Raw genomic sequence first — 24,792 nt, 5'->3', positions numbered from 1 at the left:
GGTCAGAGATTTTCTCAAAAGCAGGAAAAGAATGACTAAAATAAAACACTTTCAGGCTGGTAGATGATTGCTTTGTTACTTATGAATCATCAGGGTGCTGAGAGTTTTCATTCTGACAAACATGCCTTTTCTTAATCCCCTGCAAACTCCGTTTGGCCAGTCAAGGTGACCTAATGTCTTCTGTGGATGCTTGTTTGGGGGCATTTGGAGGAGGGCAGTACAGTCTATTCGGATCATAACTTAACAGGAAAAAGTTAGAAATGGTGTTTCTTTGATTTTAAACATTAAACAAATAGGCACAAATTTGTCACATATAAACAGTAAAAAAGTCAATTTTCTAATATCTGAAAAGTTTGGATCAAGCACACACACACACACACACACACACACACACACACACACACACACACACACACACACACACACACAAATGCATTAATTTGCAAATTTGCCAAGAACTTTAAATTGTACAATAAGCACCTTTGTGGCTCATGCAATATCATGTAATATCTGCCATGAATTTCTAAGCTTACCCAGCTTTGGCTAACCTAAAATATGTAGAAATGGAGTAGGGATACATCATGTCCCACGGGTCTTTTTGTGCTTAGATATTGAGCTCTTCTCCCAAGCTTCCTGTGAAAGACTCTATAAATCATCAAATTGATCTAGTGAGAAAGATTTAAGCCTTAGCTCAGTGACAGAAATCTCGTTCCAAGGTCAGGTAGCGGGAGGCAAAAGTCAAGGGTCACCTGTCTCCTCTCACCTGCCCTTGATGTATCCCCTGCACAACTCCGAAAGGTCCCAGGAGATTCCTGTTCTGCTGATGAGTTAAACCTGTTTGAGCCATAGAAATCCACAGGATTGTAGACAAGGATATTAGCCTTGTCTACTGCTGTGCAGGACAGCAATCGTACTGCTCAGCTGCATCAATCAATATTCAAATAACACAGGCACAGCATGTCGCTGCTGATATAGCCAATGCTCAGCATCCAAAGTTTTTCTGGTGGAGCAAAGTTCATTTAGCAAAAAAAAACATGGAGCAATTCATCATGAGATGGATTATTCCAAGAAACTTTGACTCTGCATGGACACGTGGATTCCTCAGGAGACATAATCTCATTACACTTAATCACTCATTCCCTTGATGCGAAGATAGGGGGAGTGGTGTGCTGTGTTGCCATACAGTATGATTCAGAGTTGCTAAGTATAGCGCATGCAGCCCTTGGAAGCTGTGGACAGAAGGTATCCCCTGGGCGCTCAGAGAAATGCTACGTATGAAATGGAGCGGCAAACTTTCTCCTTTTTTTTTTTTTTTTAAATGGGGCATTATGTATGCATGTGGGGATGTTTGTTAAAAACCCTTGTCTGCTGTCAGGCTTCACCTCCTCCCTTCTGTGCTCAGAGAAGGAAACGTAAGCTGTTTACAAATACTGTATGACAGGCTAGATACTGCTAACTTAAGTTTTCATGTCAAAACCTGTCAGTGACATTTAACAAGAAGAAAAAGCATGTCAGACCAAAAAGGCTTCCAGATAAAAAGACCAAAGCATTGGAAATGCCGATGCAAATAACACTTGAACCTCTAATGTTGCAAATAACACTTGAACCTCTAATGTGCTTATTTACTCATGTATTGCAACACTTACAGCTTTCCAGTATGATATAATTGCATCAAGTGCTTATTTAATGTGATGCTACAATCTTCTAATTAATCAGTGAATTATCATATTTCTTTAATGCTTAACAATTATTTACATTACAAAAAAAAAATATATATATATATGTCTACGTAATTCAAATCCAATAAAATTGCTGTTACCTTAATTTTGTTTATCTTTTTTTCTGAACCTATAGCAGAGCATATACAAAAAAAATATTGTGTTTGGTGAGAAAAGCTTCGGGCTGTTTTGAGTTCAACAGGGAATAGAATTTTTTTTCAAGGGCAGTGCGCAATCATAAAGCTATGTTATTCCTTATGATTGTAAGACCACTGGCAAAATGCATGTACACATACACACACGTGCACATGCGCCTGGCATGCTTGAAATTCAACTTTATAACATCAACAAAGATCAGAGTGAAGAGACATCAGACATCCAAGTACAGGTGATGTTCCATATTTGTGCATCAAGCGGCCCCTTTCTATGTCCGAGCAGCTGTGCTCTTTGTGCTGTAGATTAGCCATTCTGGTTGTCAAGACAACATGAGAAATATACTATATAGTTTATATATATATATATATATATATACACACTACCGTTCAAAAGTTTGGGGTCACTTCCCTATTGAATCCCATGGCAAAGTGACCCCAAACTTTTGAACGGTAGTGTGTGTATATATATATATATACATATATATATATATATATATATATATATATATGTATATAAATAGAGAGAGAGAGAGAGAGAGAGAGAGAGAGAGAGAGAGAGAGAGCTTGTATTGCTATTAAGAGGCTTTTAAGATAGTCTCCTTTCATGTAAAATAGGTTAGTGTAACATCAGCAAAGAGCAACAGCAGGACTGAGGTACAGGTTAGATATAAAGTAAAAATACATAAACTCAGAAAATTCACAAAATGATCATCATGTTAAACCTCGATCAGTATATTGATTTGTATATTTCCAAAAGATAGGTGGTCATGAAAAAAAAGAGAAGTGCATGTTGCATGTGACCCAGTGTATTTTACTCCTCATGTGCAAGCAATATGTCTAAAACACGATTCATAATTTCCACTGGTGTGATTTATCTTCTTAGATACACACAAACATGACTACATTTGGTGATACTAAAGAACTAAAGAACACAGAACCAGAATCTCAACAATCATTACAGCTTATGCTAAAAAGACAGTTTACTACGTTCTATTTTTTTATTTGTCTTATCTGTTAGCAACACATATTGTTGAACACATATTGCTCAGCCGTGGTCGCCAGATTTATGTCTTTTAACTAAATTACCATGTTTTTGACTTTTACATTTTCAAAACTTTATGATATGTGTATCTGTTTTGCTTGTCTGTAGTGTTTTGACGGCTTTAATAATGAAAGGAAACAACTTCAAAGAGATTAATTCATCCGCTTCAGATAATAATGAAACAATGAGATAGCTCATGGTTTCCCCCCCTGTTGCAGCCACAGCATTAGGCATCAGGAAAGACTGTGTAGAAGAATTTGATTATATTTTCTTTCCCTGTCACTTTTTTTTATTATTTTTTTTCTTAAGTCGCCTTTTATTAGAGGGAAAAAATCTGTGTGAGGACACAGAATTACTTACTGCTGTTGCATGCAATAAAGTGGTTTTAGGAAAGTCAGTCATAACTGAGCCTGAGATCTGAGGCTATTGTTCTTCCAGCGCTGTGAGCAGCGGTGAAAAGTCACCAATCAAATCAAAGCAAATCACCAACTCAGCAGCAAGAAGAATTATTTGTTTTCGGTTACAACTTATAGTAACAGCCAAGTTTGAAATCTAGGAACTCAGTGAGCATCTTATGAAGGCAAAGTGCATTAGGGAATTACACAAATGCGTCTGGGCTGTGAGTGTAGTATGGTTTCAAGCTTGTTAAAAGGGCCTGGTCAAGTTATGTCAGATTTTAACAGCCGTTCATACAGATTGGCCTTGCCTGCATCCTGAAGGCCCATAAAGCCTGATTCATCACCCCCATTGCTTGCAGAGGGCATGCAGAAGGCAGGGAAAGAGCAGCTCTCAGGTATGCTAAAGTCATCCATGATGGAATCTGTCAACTCTGCAAATGGGATCCCTTTCACCCTGCTGCCTTGCACATTTTATCAGTTGAAGGAGTCAATGACAGAAAGTCTATTGAACTCTGACTGTCTCCCCATACAAATTATTTCTTTCCGTTGGGAAACATTTGTGCTCGAAGGGAGCCTGATTATTAGTCAAATTTGGGTCTGGCTTGACATTAAGAATTAGAACCAGACAGGTAACACTTGTCAGTAACCTTTGTATCATTTGCCAAGAGTATCCCTGTTTACCAGCTCAGCTCTTCTTTCATGTTCCCTTCTGTAATAATTATATTGAGAACTTCTATTTGTTGCAAAACTGTGGACAACCCGTGAGAGAGAAAAATACAATCTAATAATTTGCTGCTGCCGACACATCTTCAAACACAGCAGGATTTGGGGGGGGGGGCAGCAGGATTTGGGGGGGGGGGGGGGGGGGGGGGGGGAGGGGGGGGTTTAGCAGCATTATGGATGCTATTGGAATATCTTTTGATTGACAGACAACGAGCTCGGAGTCCTCAATGTTAGTTAAAAGGCTTGTTTATTCATCTTTTTAAGAAGGAGACATTACTTTTGTCATAAATATAGAAATGTTGTTGGATTGATAAACACAATGAAAATGATAGATTTTTACATAAAATCATGAACAGTTTTCAAAACTGTTTGTTTATTGGTGAATAAAAACTGATTTCTTCACAGCTTTTAGTGTAAATTAAATATTAATAAAGTTCATTTTAGCTCCACATCTGGACCTCAGATTCTCTGATGTAAATTGCAAGAATGTGCGCTGTTGATATGATGGAAACCCCCCCGAACATAGAGAAGTCTGAAGATTTCTGTTTCCCCTGAAAGTCTTTCTGTGGTGGAAAATGGAGTATCAAAGTATGGTAGGAGGCATACCAGCTGCTGAGCTGCCTCCTTACATTTTGTTTCCCTCCACTAGTCCAATTTCATATTGATGAGCCCTGCAGCAATTCAAATTGCATGTCTTCTTTAAACATTTAACTAGCAAAGAGAGGAATCACAGTCTTTGCTCAAATTCTGCCACTGTTGAAAATGGCAAATGCTATTGGTGTTAAAGGAAAATCAGACAGCAGGTAGCTGTAGAAGTTCAGATTTTCCATCTTATAACGGCAGACTATGTCTTAGGTGCATAACCAGGGCGCGACGGGTGGAAAATGCAACCACTCCACATGATGGATCCTTTGTAATTCAGCTTCTACTGAAGATCAATAGTAATACTGAATTGCAATTTTTACCATCTGTTTCAATATAAAATTGCAACTGGCTCTTAAGGATTTGACATGCTACATATGCAATGCTAAATGGGCGTTAACTGCATAAAACAATAAAATGGGATTCTTTGAGAAAAGAGTCTTCTCTGTACCCTCCTGAGGTCAGCTCTGGGTGTATTTTTCCAAACGAAGGTTGAAATAAATTCTTCAAGAAAATAGAACAATAGCTTGTAGCATTGACTGTGACAATGAAATGCTATTCCCTCATCATTTATAAAAACAACAATGTACTGAGACAAAGAGCAGATGAAAAATTCAGACTGTAGTAGGAGCTGGTTCAACAAAGCAGAGCTCCAAATACTTTCACCTTTAAGGGTTAATGAGAATAAAAATTAGGAGTGTATTTTCTCTATCATGTGAAAAGAAGTAGATTGGTGAAATATATAAACCGGTGAGGTCTGCTTTCTTTCTTTCTTTCTTTCTTTCTTTCTTTCTTTCTTTCTTTCTTTCTTTCTTTCTTTCTTTCTTTCTTTCTTTCTTTCTTTCTTTCTTTCTTTTTTTCTTTCTTTCTTTCTTTAAACCAAGGCTTTTTAGATTCCCATTCTGGATGCTCCCAAGGAAGCTGCTTAAAAATGATAATCCTGGGGAGGAAGGGAGAATCTCTACAGACCTGCCTCAAGCCTGCTTTCAACACTATTAAGAAATATTATGCAGCCTTCCAAAGAAACCTAAACTCCTGCCTTAAACTCTGCATACTCTGCCTCTTGCGTTTCTTTCCCTGGCCGCCTCTTTTCTGGTTGAGCAACTGTCAGAATTAGAAAATCTCAAAGCACCTGTCAAACTAATAATTAACAGCACATGTGGTCTTCTTTTGTAATTTTATTTTATTTTTTCACAGATTTCCATACAATCTGATGCAACTTAATCATCATTTTCATTTGCATCAGATTATTATTTATTTTACTAATTGAGAGAAACTGGTTTTGTCCTGGATGCACCCCTAAAAAGATTGCTTTACTGCTCCTGGGTTTCTCACACTAATAAACCAATCCCAACACAGTGCTACAGAGAAGAATGCTCTGCTTACAGCTACAGTATGTATGTGAGACTGCCTTGGGCATCCTCCAGCAGGATAGACTATAGCTCTGTAGTGAATTAGAGTCTATTCCAAGTATGTGTTTTATATTATACTCCTCTAATCAGCACTAATTGAAGTACAGATAGTTTTCTTCTGGTTAGGCTACACTGTAATGTTGGGAAATTACATTTTCAATGGTAAACAGTAAAACAGCTAAAGCAAGGCTCCACATTTGCTGTGAAGTTCCCTTTATTCACTGTTTACATTCATCTATTTTTCACAACAATTACTGTCAGTGGTTCTGTATGAGTTGATACGAACAGATATTACATTGTAACATCATATACCTTCAGGTCGCCTTATTCACCCAGCATGCATCTCTTTGATAGGGTGAAAAATTCAGTTTTCAAAATCTCAGTTGCACAAGCTTCTCTGCTACCTGGAGGCTCATTATGTGGATTTTAGAATGTGATGCTCTTAAATTGTGGTACATTATAGGCATGAACAGTAAATGCTCCCCAAACACACAAAAAAGGCAAAATCCTGTCCTGAGCCATATGGTCAGTAATATTTTTTTGGGCAATCGGTTTAGTTTAAACACAGTGCCTTGTCAATATCCATCATGGCCGAAATCCATATAGAGAATCAGTGTTCAATGACTCTGTTAAAGAAGGTCTCTCCTGTGGCATATATGTCAATTTGTCTGGTGATCTATTTGTTGGCTGACTGAGCTGGTATCACCTAACTCATTCAGGTAGTCAGAGTGTGTGTTTGTGTGAGTCATAGAGAGAGAATGGCAGAGAGAGGCTGTGCAATGCAATCATACTTGGCCTGCATCCACTCACACTGTAATGGGAAAAGCAGTGTGCAAGCATAACTCTCATGAGAAAACAGGGAAAGATGAGAAAATAAGTGGGTCAAGCACAAGGCGTGAGGGGCAGGACTGGCAGAGAGGACCCCACTGAAATCAATGCACATCTCAAGGCCCGCTTTGGTGGGATATCGAACAACAGAAAGTGTGCTGTGGTGGTAAATGATGGGCTAAGAGCTAGTAGTGCCCTATGTGGAGTTTGATTATCTCATTCCCCAGGCATTCTTTGTCATTATATCTTGTGATATAAGTATCATAATAGTTGTGTATTTCTGCAGTTACTGTAAAGGCTACCTAAATTGTCAACTATTACACCTCTTCTCCCCTGAGATAACATCACTGGTGCTCTGGTGTTAAAGAAGCTAATTGTTTCTGTCTGAGTAGATGCAGGCTGGACCTCACAGCAATTACCAGATGTATTAAAGTAACAACAAAACATTCACAAAAGAAATGACAATTTTAAGATTTGTTTCTGACCTCCATGAAGAGCAATTTTCACATTTTGAAATAGCAATGTTTGAATTCATCAGAGAATGAAGAAAAATTTGGTTCAGGACAGTCATAGTCTGTCAGACAAAACCTGGCAAAGTTTTTCAGGGTCGAACCAGGTTTACACAGATAGCTTAAAATCTGTACAAAACAATATTTAGTTTAACTTCAATCAGTCTATTTGAAAATAGGATCCAATCAGCTGGTGGGAATAGTTCATATTTATCTGGTGTCTTAGTTGTGCCACTTTGCCTTGAAACTGACAAGTTTGGTTTATATTTGTTCTACAAAAAAAAAAAAGTGTGATTTTTAAACACTAAAAAGTCTTCAAATTAGTGGTTTAACAGGCATTAAATTAATTTGAAACAAAGAATATATTTATATGACGGGGTTCAAGTTTGTGCTCATTCAAAGGTGTAACTGTCAAAATGCTCAGTTATATCCAATAATCCATACTTCTTAGTTTCCATGGAAATAAAGGGGATATATTCTAATGGCTGATAGCCAGATTTCCTTTGAATTTGGTATCAGCCCAGACCTTCAAAATATTTGTCCCAATATCAAATCTGACTTACCATCCAATAGTTATAATGATGAGTTTTTATTAAAACAGTAAAAATACTGCTATAGTAAAAATGCATATTGCACAAATGACTCAACTATTGAGTAAATAAATAAAATGATTTAAAAGCAAATCAGAGAAGCTATAACCCTGAACAGTAACATTATCTAACATGGTCAAATGTATTCAACTTCAAATGGACTACAGCAGAAAATAAATGTGGCCTGTTCTGATTATTATTAATTGAAATTAAATTAACTGGATCAATGTAGACTAAACTGGACTTATTTACTTTTGTGTTTTAAGTGCCTTGGGAAGTGAAATTATATTAATATGATAAACTGAAGTTAAGTAAATTAAAAAGATAATTGCTGGTGCTTTATCAATGCAATAGTGAAAACAAAGAATACAAACATGAAATCAGAGAGGGTTTTTTTTTTTATTGTTAAACATTTGGTGAAAAACTGCATTTTCCTAATCCAAATTAATCTATTTAATCAGTCTCATGCACAGATAAAAGCTCGATCTCCATCCCTTTTACATACTAAATATGGACTTTGTCACCCAATCAAAACAATTTGCTTCAGGGATCGTCATCAGTTTTGCCTGTGCACACAATGCTCATATATTTGGGATGCTACTGGCTTTAAAAGAAACAGTGGAATTTCACAAAGGTATTAGACATGTGGGCCAGATGTTCAGGCTCTACAGATGTATGAGCAGGATTATCAGGACAGAAACACCAGACTGCTGTAAATCTCATTAAACAGCATGCAACACAACCAAGGTGTTGAAAAAAAAAGAAAAAAACTTTACAGAAAAAGAGAGTCTGGTAACTTTCAGACATGCACGGCACTAAATTAAGATGATGTTTTACCTACTGACAGAGTAATTCTGTTTAACACTTAAAATCAGAGTGCTGCAAAAATTGTAAAAAATGTTTATCCTTCAAAGTACTATGATTGTCTGATATCTTTAAACTCACCAAAACTACACTCGTCTCTAAATGTTTTCATAACCTTGCTGCTGTGGTTTCAGGGACATGCTGAAACCTTTTTGGGCTATTGGCTCAATTACCTGAGATGCTGCTGTTGGATATTACAAAGTGCCCTTTTACAAAACACCCTTTGGAGAAAGAGCTTTTATTTCTACAAAGAGGGTCAACATATGGAATCCTTTTTGCATGCAACACTAAATTGACAATAATTGGGCTGAAATGGGACAGTTTCTGAAGAGGAACCAGACATGATAGAGTCACAGAGTATTTCAGTCTGTCTAAATATCTCTGCATTTCTGTCTGTACTATTTTACTCTAAATGTTTTATGTTCAGAGTTTCAGTTATTGTCAACCATTCATGTAGATGTAAATGATTCTGAATTTTGGGTTATTAAAACCAACAGAATCAAAACTCTGTGGCATTTCTACCCCTGAGGTTATACAGAACTGACAGAAATGAAAAACAGGAATATAATAGATCTTTTCCAGAGTCCTAAGGGGAGAATTCAACATTTCAATGTCACATCTTCCTTGTACATGAATCAATATGATTTTATTCAGCGCTTTCATGTGATATAAATCACCATGGGTCTGGAACAGGAGAAAGAGAGGGGGAAAAAAATCCTATTTACAAATTGTGTCCTCGTTTGTTAGTAGCACTGCACCTCAATTACCCAGTGAGCAGGTTTTTATTTATTCATGGAGACAAAGTCACGTATTCATGAGGATTAACCCAAAACTCGCTCATAGACTGGCAGGCACAGATTGCATATTTTACCATATGAGGAATAGCTGACGCGTTTACCCTCAGAAGATTGAAAGAAAGCATGAGAGACGGAGGAGAAGCTGAATGAGCTTTTGGGTCACAAGTTGATCAGTTTTGCTAACTTTATTCTTATGTGAATTTGTAAAAATATGTACGAAGGAATTATGAAATCTATGTGTGCAGCAGAGAGTATTACTGCTTCGTAGAAGTGAAAGAACATGTGCTGTAACAGAAAATAAGAAACTAAGTAAAGACAAAATTGTGTTTGTAAACCAATTCATGAGTTGTTTTTTTCCTAAGAAAACATGGGGTCTGGAATCTGAAAATGTAAAAAGCTATTTCAGAGGAAATATTGCTTGAATAAATCAAAATACAAACATATCCACCAACACAAACTAACCTTTTTCCCTAGCCGAGCCGGGTTGTAACAAGCAGTGAAACAAAACAGACAATGTGTCCATCAATTCCCGAAAACTAAAGAAGTCATACAATGGTGCACTGAATGCCAACAAAATGCAATCCCTACAGATCAAATGTTCCCTCTCCAGACAATATCAAATCATCCTAATTGCCAAACTTCTCTTCAGAAATTATTAGGGAAATCCTCTGTCCCCTGTCATATTACCCACATTTATCAGGATGCAGCATAGCCATTACGTCTGGAGGTTTATCAAATTATCTGCTTGCAGAATGGCCAAAAGGGGACACATTACTACCAGCTGACTTTGTCTGAGCTGCTGCAAAGCAATATTCCGGGATACTGCAGCAACCAAAAGCAAATTATGGTGAACATAACACAGAGTTCAGTGGAGCGTTAACAGAATGGATGGCCCTTTCCTGATTTGCTATCTGCTGGGACAGATGTCGCCAAGTTGCAGTGACTCGAGAGGTGGACAGCCCTGTAAGCAATGGCAGATGCTCTGAAGGTAAGACAGATGGAATTTGCTGGAGTTCCGTGAAAATGTGCACATTTTTCACTTTGGAAAAATTAATATTAATCGTTTACAGCACGACAATGTTAAGCTGAAAAACAATAAATCAGGAGCAAAAACTTAAGATCTTTGTGGGAAACTGATTAATTATATTATGAATTGCATTATTAGCATAACAGATAAAGGAGATGGTGTAGCTTTTAAAGATGTTTTAGAATTTCCAGACGTTTTCACGCTAAAATGTGCAACAGCACTTTGGAGATATTTTGGTTCTCATTTTTCTTGGGCTTTAAATGTGTAAGAATGCAGCTTTGATCATTAAGTGGAACAGTAAATTGCAAAAGGACCCCCTTCATTGTCTCTGCGTCTGTCTGTCTGCATTTGTTGACAGCATGAACAGTGGACATGTGGATATATAAATATATTAAAGTAAATGAGTGCCTGCTTGAGGAGATGCAGGTATGTGTCTGCTGCACACGTGAAAGTGAGAAAGTGCCTGATTTATTTAAATCCAGGCGGTGGCACACAAATGGCCTATACCCTGTATTTCGCAAACGCTATGCTTTCCAATACACTGTGACATCAAGCTCCTGTTGTTGGGTAATTGGCACTGATGGAGAAAAAAGAACAATATTTCATTCACCACAATCTGTGGTAAATTGAAATCAATGAGGCTGAATACTGTGATTAAAATGAGATTGGATCACTGGCGACAAACAATGACAACAAACAAAAATAAGCATTCTTTTATTTATTTTTTAAGAGACAAAGCATCTCAGTTAAGTTGAAAGTTTGGCCTGGCTCATCCTGAACAATGGACTTTAAACTCGTTCTGGAACTTTGTGACATTGTGCTCATGTTGAAGAGTATTTGTTTAAATTTGTGACTTTTTTTTTCCTTTTTGTCTTGGGCTGCTGTTTTTGTATTTTTTGTATTTGTGTTTAGAGAAGGTACACCGTCCCTCCTGTTTCGCATCTGATGTGTGAGGTATCTGCACAGATTGTGCAAGTGTATTAGCAATTAATCGAGTAAAGTAAAAGCAAAACATTATGTATTTACTTTTTGATAGTAGGAGCAAATATAGAGATGAGGTCAGGTTTTAAGCTAAAAGCATGATCTAGCATACCTTGCACATCCCCTTTTCTTTAATTATCTGTAGATTCATTAAAAGGAACATTTACAGTACATTTGATGTGCCTTGTAACAGAGCATAAATGCTGCACGTGTTGATCTATTTTGCAATATGTGAACACCAATGCATTTTGGTTTTCTGCACGGCTCAAATAATCCTAAATTTTAATAGCACTGTTTTACTTTCACACTTCATCTTTACTGTCCATCTCACACATTTATTGTGTCTTTTCTTCACCATTATATAGACAGGCGATAACAATGAGAAGCTTTGAGGCAACGTTATTTTAAAAGAGCACTCTGGTGATCAAATTTATTGAGTTATTTCAAGGATGAAATCAGCAGTACAATCAACATGTGTAAGAAATAAAAGGCTTTCTGTGATTTCTTATATGGACTTGTGTTCCCTCAATCATCCTTTATAGCACATGAAATAGAAGTCAGTGTGTGAACCCCATGACACTTCTGTCCTCACCACCATGTGTTGCAGCAAGGGTGTATTATGGCATGGACCAGTGAGTCCCAGATGTGACAGCAGGGCTCATCATCAATTATTATACCTCAGTGGATCAAAATGAGCATATCTGCTCATTCCAACATCCCAGCACTGGCCTGTGGCAGTTGAGCTATGGCTAAGTCTGCCTCTAACCCCCAGTCCACCACCCCCTCTGCACCTGTAAGCTCAATAACACCAGCCAGAGCCCTCATGGAAGTAGAGGGACATGCCCCGAGACAACATCTGCCTCCCCTTGGTGACCTGCCGAGTTAAGCCAACCACAGAATCAAGGGTGCACTCAAAGAGGGCCCTGATTTTATCATAACAAAGACATTGCTGCCGTCAGTGCCTAAAACTGGCTTTAGGAGATGTTTCAGTCTATTTTCTGAAAACTCTATGAACTCATGCTGTGTCAAACACTGTCTTTCTTTCAGTCCTTTGTTCCTTTTCCCCCCCCTCTCTTACCATTCTATCTAAAATGCACACGGAGGGATACATCCAACAAGCCCAGATATATGTCAGTAAAGGCATCAGCTGCTGCGATCACAGAAAAGAGGATTCAGAACTGAGAATTTGAGAGCTGAAGTGTGTAAGTAAAGAAAATACCAAACAAAAACATTTTATTATATTAGTTTATGTTGCCATGAACAATGCAAGGGTATTTCAAAGAGATAATGATGTTTATACTAACCTGAAATAAAGTATTTTGTTTTGTTGTTCCTGTTGCCTTTTTTTAGTCAGTTCTTTAAAAATTTAGCTCCTTCGAATGCTATGAATCAGTTAGTGTAAGTGTGCGACAGTATGACAGCTGTTAGACACTTAAAATCCAGCGGGACCCCTGGCTGAAAGGAATCAGGACAAATCAATGCAATCAAGCTGGTTTCTCAGGGGAAATGGGGACAAAGGGACATGGCCTGTCTTTTTTTTCTGCAGGAGCTCCTGGCAAGGATTTTGAGCAGGTCTGCTTTTGCATGCATGGAGTAGCAGACAGCTGACCGACCTCACAAGTTCTACATTGCCTTGAGGTCCCCGCAGATGCTTCACAAAGAGCGTAGGCACAAGTGCTGCACAAACCACAGACCACAGTAAACGTGATGAATGCCTCGGCTTTCTCGTCGAGGGGGGCAGACAACAAACAGGTTTGTGTTTTCAGTGTCAAGCCCCTTGAAAGCCCCCTGTCATTTCTGATAAGCCAAACGTCCTGAAGGGCCCACTGTACCTGAAGATCTACTCCTCCAGAGCATCCCATCTTTTCTCTCTATCTCCTCTCCTCCTTTTTGTTACTAGACTCTCACTCTATTTGTCAGCATTACCAAACCGTGAGTGGTCTCTGACGTGATCTATTTGCCCTACGAATACCAATTTATCAAGCAGTCCTTGTATGCATTGATCTGGTAAGGATAGGGTCCCATGCAGCACAGTGGGGAGTAATCCCGTCCATGCTTGTGCATTCAGTGCCCGGATTAGAAGGCAGCGGTAGCTCAGGATGCAGATTAAAAGCAAACTGTAACTTGCATGCTTTATCATATTTCAACCGCTGAAAAAAACTTCATCAGGAGTCAAGTTTGAGTGTACATGTATGCGTTGAAATTCTAATGTGCAGTATTTTTATTTATTTATTGCAATTTTGGGGCTGTGCTTGTGACATGAATATTTTAATGCAAAAAAATCCCTGTGAATGACAGATTTAGTTGAAATATGTTAATAAGTGAAATATAGACATATGGCATCATAGTTGTGGCCGTCTGTCATCATATCATTGATGTCACTGCTGTTATACTGCTGCCATCAGTATGAAGTGAATCTAATTAAGACTGCAGTTTAAGTCATCCTGTTTTCTTATTGGAAAAAAAGGTGGAAAAAGCAGCATAGTTTTACACTGGCTGCAACATGTTATTCTCCAAGGAAATTTAATCTGTCAATATACTTGTAATAATGAGTTTGCTCTGATACATTTATTATTTAGCATTTCTTTTATTAGGACAATAATGCTTAAAGATGGATTTGCCATATGTCTCTAGCCTGCCATGCTGTGCTGCAGCGTTATCAGGACAACCCAGGTCAATAACATTAAAGGCTGAGAGAAGAGGTGAAAATACAACCCCTGAGATGCTGTGGTCTGCTCAGCCTTCAGGAGACATATTGATGCACAGTTATTTTGGTCAATAAGTCCTTCTGAGCAGAGGCCATCCTTATCCTTGAGACCAAGTGTATTTGAAAAATGAGAAAGGGATGAGACCATGCATTCTAATGTGTCTATTGCAGGATATCTTAAAGGAAGGAAGAAGGGGAAGAATGAGAGAGGGAGGAGGAGAAAAGAGGAAAGAAAGCTGCACTTCCTCTAACCCCGTTTCAGCCTCACTAATGCAGTTGTTAACAATAAACCATTCCACTGATTATATTGAAATACAACACCTCCAAGCCAGAGCATAATGGCTTTAATGAAATACGACACAGACTGACCTCTAAGATCGAGGCAGAATTTACACACAAACATAAAATCTCAAATGAGGAAATTATATATTCATGCATGTTTCCATTTTATGTGTTTGAATGTCAAGAAAAACACATTTCAAAGATACAGATTTGTCACTAAAGTATGTTGCCAACAACTGAAAATTGGATGTATTCCTTAATGCAGTCTGTACACTGTAAGCATAGATTTTGTGTTTGTTGCAGGGTGGGTTTGTGGGGCAGAAGATGTTTAATTGCAACCAAATACTAACAACGAAGACAGCTGAGGCTTTTGTGGAGGCTATCTATTACAAATGTCTGTCAATAAAACATTAGAGCGTGTATATTTTATGGCTTTCTATGTTTTCTTCCTGCCTCTGAGAGAGTGAAAGTTTCTGCTCTTCAGAACAGGTGTACTGAACCTTCAGATCATCATACCACAAGGACAGGTTTCGTAAAAATGTTTGGATTTCTGTGGGGGCGTGTGGTGAGAAATCCTCAGAGTCTAAAAGTTCAGGTAACTCGTTATTTAGAGAGCTCAAACAACAGCTTCCAGGCAGTGTTTCCTGGCTGTTTGGTTCAAGCTCGATTAAAACAAATGAGAATAAAAATACAAGATAGCCTTCAGCACCACACACCAAACATGACATCTGATGAAGAGCTTTACCATTGTTTTGCTTTAAATGTATTGTTGTTTTTCTTAATGACTAAAGCTTTGATGTGACTGAGATCAGATCAGCTACACCAAATCAAGGACTCAAACTCCTCACCTCCTTTAAACCTGACATTTCCTGGGTTTAATATGCAGGCCAAGCTATTCCAGTTTAGGAATCACAGAGTCAGTGAATGGAACAAAGTGAATTGTTGGTGGGGGCCTTTGAGCCTCTATCCTTGTTTGAAGTGTCTCTCTAGTCCTGCCGAGTTCAGAATACATTGTTTAGAGATACAATCAAACTTGGCAGCTATTGATTCCTTCCCAAGCCAGACACAGGACTCACTGAACATGTTAACAACTTTAGGATGAGTATTTTAATTGTGCAGGTCTCTGAAAAAGCCTGCTCAAGCCACCAAGTCAGTGGATTTGAAGCAGCAACTTCTGGACAGTTGAACAAGGTTTACACAACAAACTTTCTTGTTTTTCTCTGAGAAAAACGATGTGTGTGAATTCTTACTAAATTCTGGGCAAGCTTTTATAAGCACACAAAAAACATTTTACATTTTTCTTTGCTTCAAATCCTTGTATGACCTCCAAAGCAGCTGCTGGTTTTCTATTGTCAGAATGAACTTCATTTCTTTACTAATAAGTTTATAGTTTATCATCATTTTGATATGATGCTAAACATCCTGTGTTGGTTACTTTTACATAGAAATGATTCCAGCCACACTCTGAATGTCTTGCAACCTTTTAACAGCTCTTTCTGTCTTGTCCTGGTGAGATCTGGATGATTGCACTAGAAAACCCCTGTCTCAACTTCACAGAAGTCTTTGGCAAGGCAACAAAGACAAGGCATTAATACTGGGAAAAGGAGGTTTCTAACGTAACACTTTTCAGTTGTTTGAAGGAGGGTGGAGAGAGATTTCTGCGGGCTGAGTTGACTCTGCCAGATCAATAGCTCATCTCTCTCTCTCCAAGACAACTGGTGTGGCATTTGAACCAGATAAAACAAGGGTTCCCCTCCACCTCACCTCTGAGAACTGAGCACTTCCACCAAATCCCAGTCGGTTGAGAAGGATACAGATGAGTCCATTTAAATCCTTTCTAACTCAGTGCTATACCCCCGGCGGTCAAAAATAGAGAGAGAGAAAAAAAAAAAAAAAAAAAAAAACCTGAAATAATTTTGAAAGGAAAGGTCCAATCTATATAGGTTAATATTCACTGTTGCTTCATTTAGCTTAGCCGCAAGCCCACTGGGACTGCTGCAAAAAGTTTTGGGAGCCAGAAGGCACAAAGGCTTTTATTTATTTATATGAGGGAAAATATACGGCTGGTAGCACACTGGTGCAAATGATGTGAAACCAAAAGAAAAAAAAAAGGAAAAAAAAAAATCATATGAGGAAGTTAGCTCGTAGATTGTGAAATAACTTCAAGAAAAAGAATAGACTGCATTACCATTTTATGTGCAGCATGAATTAAATATACACACCACTGCCAGAATAACTCTGATAACATGACAATATGTAGGGTCATGATGTGAAATGAATGAGAAATATTCCTCCCATTTATCAACCACCAGCAATGTACCCTTAAGCAAGGCACTTCATTCTTAATTACTCCAGTGAAGCTGCTCATTTGTCAGCAGTAGATGATGAGATGTGCTGGCAAAAGTACAAGGTTGCACAGGCGGTTACTAAGTGCGGCTTGGCTATTAAAGAGAATGCCTGCTCAGCCAACCTTACATGAATAAAAGTTGGGGGTAAAAACATCTTAACAGTCCTACAACAGTTCATCATATTTCTAACCTGTGGTCAGCCAATTATCTGGCTCTTGCTGCATTATTGGACTTCTGACTCGTAACAAGGGTCCTCTTCTTCCTTCCATGTCAGCTTAGTCTTTCCTCCTGGTCGCTGATGACATTGTAACACTAATTACAGCTAATTGTTCTATGCTGAATGGATTTAGTCACATTGCAAATGATATGCCATTGGTCAGTGTCACAATGTTTCCACAGAAAAAAAATTCAATGGGGAATGGAAATTTGCACAAATGAATGTAATTAAGAAGAACATTCATTACATCTAATTGCATATGAGAACCCTCAAAGTGAAACTGAGATTGGACTCAAATGAATAATTAATGGAGCTAACTGTACCGAACACTGTAACATTGTTGCTGTCTCATAATGATGTACTAAGGTAATGCTACAAATGATAAAATGCAGTGTTTCAGTTTCTTTCTTTTTTCCTTTTTCTTTTTTTTGTTTAAATATGTATTGCTTTAAAATCATCAACCTCAACCACTTTTTTCACGCTACTTAAAATGCCTTTATTCGTTGGGAGATTGGGTCTAGACAGTTTGAATTCCAATCTCCTTGCAAGCTTTGAATTGACTCCCAGACATACTGGGCAGAGTTTTAGGTTAGAAATGTCTTAAAAATGCAAGTGGTACCAATGTGTTTGGCACACTATATCAAGTCAAGTGGCTTTTTCCAAAGACAAGAAAAAAGGGCAGCCGTAAATCAGCCAACTGGAAACTCAGTCTGAGAGCCTTCAAGAAAATTTTGAATGCATAGAAATCAAAGAGTAGTTGAGAATTCCACCCCCAGAAAGCATGAACCCAGCAAGCCTTTAATCAGATTACATGTCTGCTGGCATCTGAAGTTATATTATGTGCAATGAAATACATAAAGTGTCCCAAAGTAAAAATGTAATGTATGTAAATATAAAACAATACAGTTTTGAATCTGCTGCTCTATGAACCAACTCCCTATTGTAAAACTGTCTCAAGATTCACAGTAAATCGTGCCGTACATTTAAAACCATAATCTTATTACAGTTGCAGTATTTAAAAAGCATTGGCTTATTTTAATAGCAGATTAGATCTTAGACAGACAAGGTGTAAGCTGGTCATTTGAAAGCCATATGCCACAGATTAAGATACGGCACTTTGCTGTACAGGTTTTCATTGTTTCTTTAAGAGACTAATGCACTGCATCAAAATTGCTTTTAGTGAGCCGCCTGTAAGTTGGCAAAAAGCACAAGCTCCTAAATCCCTCAACTCCGACAACAGGAGAAAGAAATAAGGATATTACAAATCATCCAAAGGACAAAATTTTGTATTGTTTGAAAAATGTGAGGGATTTAGTCTTGGGGATTTGTTCCCATTTTGCTGCACTTTGTCTGGGAGCTTAGAACTGATCATTGTTTGTGACATGATGATTCACATCATTCTTAAAAAGCCTTTCAGGTCAGCAGTGGGACGACGTGGTGTAGGATATGCAAACAGTGAAGGTTGTGCAGAATTAAAAAAAAAAGAAAAGAAAAAAACTGAATAATACAGTAATCTCAATTGAGCTTAATTGATGACAAGTCCAGGCACATCCCCCCAGAACCATGCCAACATTTAACAAAAAACAAACACCAACAAATCCACAGGACAGACATCTTAGCCATAGTGGGTTAAGCATTATTTTCTTTTATCGCATACTGTGCTATTAGTTTTTCTGGGAAAAGTGTGTCAAAGCGGATATATAGATTATAAGTCCCACAAAAAAAAAAAAAAAAATCACCACAGCTCTCAATAACTATAAGAGAGAATGCCAGCTGCAGCAATGTTGTATGGTATCTGAAGGAGGAAAGGCATCCCAAAGCATTTTACATTTCTTATTTTGTCATGTTTTGAAGCTATGTTGCATTTGGCCAAAAACGACAGGAACTATTTGCCTCACTTAATAGCTCTGGATGTGTAATTCTATAAAAGCTAGCTGAAGGATGTAAGGAGGCTGGACGTATAAATGCACAGGCAAATTATATTAACTATTTGTCATGACAGAGAAGGAAGTATCAAAACCTTTGGAACAAAATCTGACAAGAGAGGCGACAGCATTAGACTGATGGCAGGGTGAAGTAAGCTTGCAGGGAAGGGGGGTGCAAGAGCCCGTAAAACGAACAGCCACCCAACTCATAAATAATAGAAACATAAAATGTCATATGAACTTTATTTCAAGAGAGGATGGCCTAATAAAGATGCAGGTTTAAAGGGGAGTTGAGAAATTCATTGTCATAAGAAGGCCACATGGCTTGCCTTTGGCTCAGACAATTATTCAGCACAAGTTGACATTCAGCTTCCTGCTAAAGCACCTTTACTAAACAATCCTGCTTTTGACTCCTGAAATTCTTACTTTCTACTATTGCATAGATCTTGTAATATCTCAGCTCTATTTCTCTGTCTTCACTTGGAGTCCTTCCATCTCCTCTCCTTTCTTTCCACTTTTCCTTGTTCTTCCTGCCTTACAAATTGAGACGACATGATAAGAAATTGCAGTCGCCATGCCAGCCTGGTGCTCATTGATAAAACCATATCTAATCCATCTTAGGCCCCCCTCTGTCACCAACACACTCATCTCTGAGACCGTCAATGCACTCAGGAGCTGTCTCTGTTTTTGAACCGAGGAGAACAGAGTCAGAGTTTATCTGACTTAACTTCTGGAGAATGAAAACGGAGCTCAGTGAGTCAGACGACTTTGTCTCTAAATGATGCACAAATGTCTGTGCTGCATGTTATTCAACAGCATCTGAGAGCAAATGAAAGAATAGTTCAGGTTCTGTTAGGAACTGTTTATAGTCTATGAGAGATACATTTATTAAAATGATATAAACAACTATATATTACATATTTTTCCTTGTAAGGTAATGGTAAAGGTGCTAATGCTTTAATGAATTAGATGGTATATGAGCATGCATCTCAACACAACTTGAATTTGATTTGATCTTAATGCATGTTTGTGTGATAAGGTGACAAGAGAAAATAAAAAGGAGTTTTATATTTTTTCTATCCCAGGGGGATAGTGGATAATATGCAGTAGTTTGATTTGGTTTGTGAAGTATTAGATGTTTATGTCTCTGAATATTAATGGTATAACAAGCAATTGCCTTGGTGTGTGAATGAATCACATAAATGAATCATTGCTGTCACCATAATGAATGCATTAAAGAGAACAGGTGGAGAAGGAGTGGTATTTTTTTTTAGATGCATGCTTTAATTTGTGTTTATACCCATGCTTACAGTCTTTTTATATAAAGAAGATATTATTAAAAAAATACATATATATATATATATATGTATATATATATCAACAGATATGTCCTTGGTGTAATTTCCAATATGAAAATTGGCGGAGACTTTCAGATGAACAGAATGCTATAACCAGAAAATCGCATTTTGTTTAATTTCAAACAAAAGAATTCATAATCGCTCTCACTCTGACACCCTGGCCCCAGACCTGTCATCCCTGCTGCTGGGGAGACACCAACGGCTGCCGTCTCACTTACAGCAATGACATGAAGGCTGTACTGCATGTGGGCATATGCAAAGTAATCTATTTTTCCCTGTCCTGTGTATTTTCTCTACTGCAGAGAACAGAACATTTTTTGACAGGTAACTCAGAGTAATGCTGAGAGCAATCCTGGCAGTGACACAGAGAGGCCACAGAGGGAGTAAAGGCTTGCACCGATCTGAGCCTCCATCCTGTCTTCAGTGTGTGACGCAGGGTTACTAGCAGAAAATAAAATCTGATTCACCAGGACTAGAATATCCATCTTAAAGGGGGACAGGGGTGGACAGACTCAGAATAGCCTTGTTCATCTTGAAGTGGAGCAAAAGAATTTCAGCAGCATCAGTGCTGCTGATGAAACGGTTTTGGATGCACTCTACCACTGGTGGAAAATCCCAAAGCCCACTGTGCTGAGTCTTGAGCACACTTTTTTTTACCCCCTCAGCAAGTTTTTTGAGCTACGATTAAAAGAAAAAAATATTGTATATGCATGAGGAAAATGTTGCACCCCTGCGTTCAATGAAGCTTTTTATGGAGAACATCACTGGGCAGTAAGCCATGCAATGACAGCTGTCTTGTGAATCATTTAAGAAAAACTCAGCAACAGAGTTCCAACCTCAGGGGTACAATTCTTCCTCGTTTTAAAGCACAGCATATTTACAAAAATCAGCTTCCATTATCTGTCACAAATGCACCATGTGCAAATTAAAACAATTTATTTTTGTATCTAAACTGTCTGCTATGGTTTTTGATTTGATCTTATCAGCAAAAACTGAAAAATATAGCATATGAAACATGATATTTTTGGGGGGAGCTTTCCTGTCTCAGTAGTGCAAACCTCTCCAAATGCAGAGTGTGAGTAGTCTTTCAATTAATCTAATGAAACTGATATGATTTTCTGCTATTTCAACACTTCAAAATTCAGTACTCACTGGATTCTGGATCTGAGTTTCCATCTCCTTCGGTGCGGCTGTTAGGTGACGTTTGTTCATAGTACTCCTCTTGGGGGAAGTGGAGGGGAAGAGGCTGGGTGGCACTGGCTGTGCTGCTGGGCTCTGGGTCTCCCAGCCCACTGTCACTACAACTCTCCTGGGAACCATCTGGAAGATGGAAGGTCACACGGCGCTGGGTCTGAAACAGACAGACAAAAAAACGTCTTCTGATAAAATCTCATATTCTGTTTTCTAAAGCATACAAATAAAGTAGAAGGAGAAAAAGAGATGCATAGATAATTGATCACAGTGGGATCAACTAATCAAGATGTGGTCTTATGTTTATTGCAACTGTGATGCAACATACAGGTTTAGAAAGCTTTCATTTTTTTTCGTTTTATTACTCTTTCGATTTTCATCGCTGTTAAGTGAGGACATCCCTAAACCCTCACAGAAATAAGAGCTCCAGCAACATTTAAAGTAAAAGCAAAAAAACTAGTTTTAGCTTTTTAACCTTTTTAAATGCCCGTTGTTGAATCTTTTGTTAGGATGACCCTGATGAAGGCTGCATGCTAAAACATGTTAGTTTTCGTTTCCAGGGACCTTGAAAATAGATAATCTCATGCCAAGAACTCTTCCCCGCTTGCATACCATTTACTTGATGTGCATATCCCTGCCAGTCGCCATTGTTTTTTAGGATAATCAGTGTTTATATGCTTGATGTGCAAATGATTTACTGATATGTATAAAATATGTTTGTCTACAGCATTAGGGATACAAACAGCCTTGAGATCTCAGATTAAAACCAGATAAATACAATATTGGTGGTAAAAAATAATGATTAAACTTTAACATATCACCTTCCATTTTGTTTTCTATCCCAGCAGAAGTGTTACTTATAATAATCTATACAACAAAATACAATTGGCATGTCAGAGGTGTTTTATCTCAAAACATTGGCACAAGAAACCAAAAACTATCTCCACGTTCTTACCCAAAGTGCTGAGAAATACAATGTTGTATTTTCTTCTTCTTCTTCTTCATGTAAGTAGACCAACCATATAAAGCTTTAGTGAGTGACTAAACTAATGTAATTAATAATGTAAAGCATGATCTTTGACCACAGTTTCTACAGTGTCACCTTTTTTTGTATTTCTTCAAAAAACAAACATGTGCTGCTTGGTATTTAAAAAAGTACCCTTCGTGGGTGTTTGCTCTGTTGAGGGAAAATTTCAGAGACACCATCCCTGACAAACAAAGATTATCAGCATCATCATAAGTGGTGACAGCGATGCTCATTCATGAGTGAATAAATACAGTGAGATGGAATTTACAGGGGAAACCATTGCCATAAATCAAGCACTGCATGTGGACCATCCATCCTCTTTACCTGCTTTTAATGGGGAAATATGTCCAAATTGCATCTTGTCATTAGAAGGACTAATTGAGACTGTGACCTCATAACCCAAAACTGTTTCTGGCTTGTTGAGCCTCATGAATTACTTTCCACATAATAAAGTAACTGCCACACTTATAACTGAGACCTCTCTGATACACCTCATGAAAATAGGTGGGATGTGTATTAACAGGTTGAACTATGTCCCAGTTTTCTATCTCACCCAATTTAGACACAATAGAAATGGAAATGTGCGTGCAGGCAGGGACTTTGATTTGTAAAGTCATGGGGATCACAGGAGTGTGGGCATTTTTCTCTGAACAGTGCAGGCCTCTTTGATTTCTCTGGAGGTTTTTATAGAAGTTCATGTTGTGACCTTTCTTTGGTGCTATGAACGAAAGGACGTTCTGTGCGTGGTGATGTCTGCTAACATGTTAGCAGCTCCTACAGAGAGCAAACCACATTGCTGCAGTCATTCATATTGTGAAGCGCAGCGCAGGCCCAGACGTCACCAGTTTTATTTTTCACTTTGTTGAGGCATTAGGAGATCTGACTCGGCTTTGAGGTAACACTGGTAAAACAGAGCACGGTGTCTGTAATAACGACTCCAGCTAGAATTTATGTCTTCACATGATTTCCTGAGTAACATCATACTGCATCTCACTGTATAGAAGCATAAAACGCATAAAATATAATTACGCCCTCAGCTTTGGTTATTACTGAAAATTTTATGCATCCCATTATTCAAACTGATAAGATTTTTTTTGTTTTTTTTTGTTTGTTTCCCCTATTCAAGAGCAAATACAACTGGTGCACAAATGACGATCTTAATTTTCTTCATTGCTATGGCAAGAAGAGCAATATGCAAGTCCAGAATTAAAAAAAAAAAAACATCATTAACACATGCTCCTTTGAGCTCAGGAGGAGGTGATGTCTCTATTATCACATTTTTCCTTTCTTTAGCCATTACAGTGCATAGATAATACATATATTGCTCTTTGATAAGGCTGCACAAGACTGGTATATTAGAGGAAAGGAAGAGTAAAACGAAGTCTGACTAATGAAGGAAAAATTGCCAAAACCCAAGTACTAAAAAATAAAAAAAGCTTAATTTTGAAACCATCAGTGAGGGTTGACTAACCTAAATCCACACAATTAGCACCCTGAAAACACAACTGAGTGGTTTTCAATGCCCTGATGTTGAAACAGCTAGCTAAATCTTCTATTTACTTGATTCATCAAGATCCTGCGGCAACAAATCTCTCTTTGTCAGTGTTTGTGTGAGCACTTGTAAGAAGATGACAAATGAGAAATAAGGAGAAGAAGGTAGGTGAAAAGGGCAGGCAAGGAAACAAACAGCCCCCAAATAAATGCAAGAGAAAACAATTCAAAAAGAAAAGCTTAGAGTTGTCTGTCTTTTTTCAAATGCAATGAATTAAATGATCAAAACATGTGAAATTATTTGATGCGGGACTCCTCAAAATTAATACATCGCATGTTTTGTTCTGGCAAATCATGAAATAATATGAAAGCTGATATTTTTTTTTTCTTTTTTTCCCCACTCATCTCCTGATTTAATTCATTTTCTTACACAAAGACGAGATAGAAACCTTCTTGGCAAAGATATATAACTGTGCGTGTCATGTTTGCCCACACTTTTAAGTGGTCTAAATATCTACTTGTCCTCAGCAGCGTTGGCAGCTGTTTTTCAAATTACTGAA

General features: G+C 37.9%; 1 protein-coding gene across 3 annotated transcripts in view; it reads right to left on the bottom strand.

Annotated features, from left to right (window-relative positions):
* Positions 1–24,792, bottom strand: part of pcdh11 (protocadherin 11) — a 125,070-nt gene that overhangs the window by 21,547 nt on the left and 78,731 nt on the right. For all 3 annotated transcript variants that reach the window (XM_041990424.1, XM_041990425.1, XM_041990426.1), the window contains one exon: positions 21,676–21,874. In XM_041990424.1, coding sequence (XP_041846358.1) covers positions 21,676–21,874 — 199 coding nt within the window. The remainder of the gene's footprint in view (positions 1–21,675; positions 21,875–24,792) is intronic.

Source organism: Melanotaenia boesemani, chromosome 7 (genome assembly GCF_017639745.1).
Source record: "Melanotaenia boesemani isolate fMelBoe1 chromosome 7, fMelBoe1.pri, whole genome shotgun sequence".
NCBI classification, from domain to species: Eukaryota; Metazoa; Chordata; class Actinopteri; order Atheriniformes; family Melanotaeniidae; genus Melanotaenia; species Melanotaenia boesemani.
This window is presented reverse-complemented; position numbering and strand designations above follow the sequence as displayed.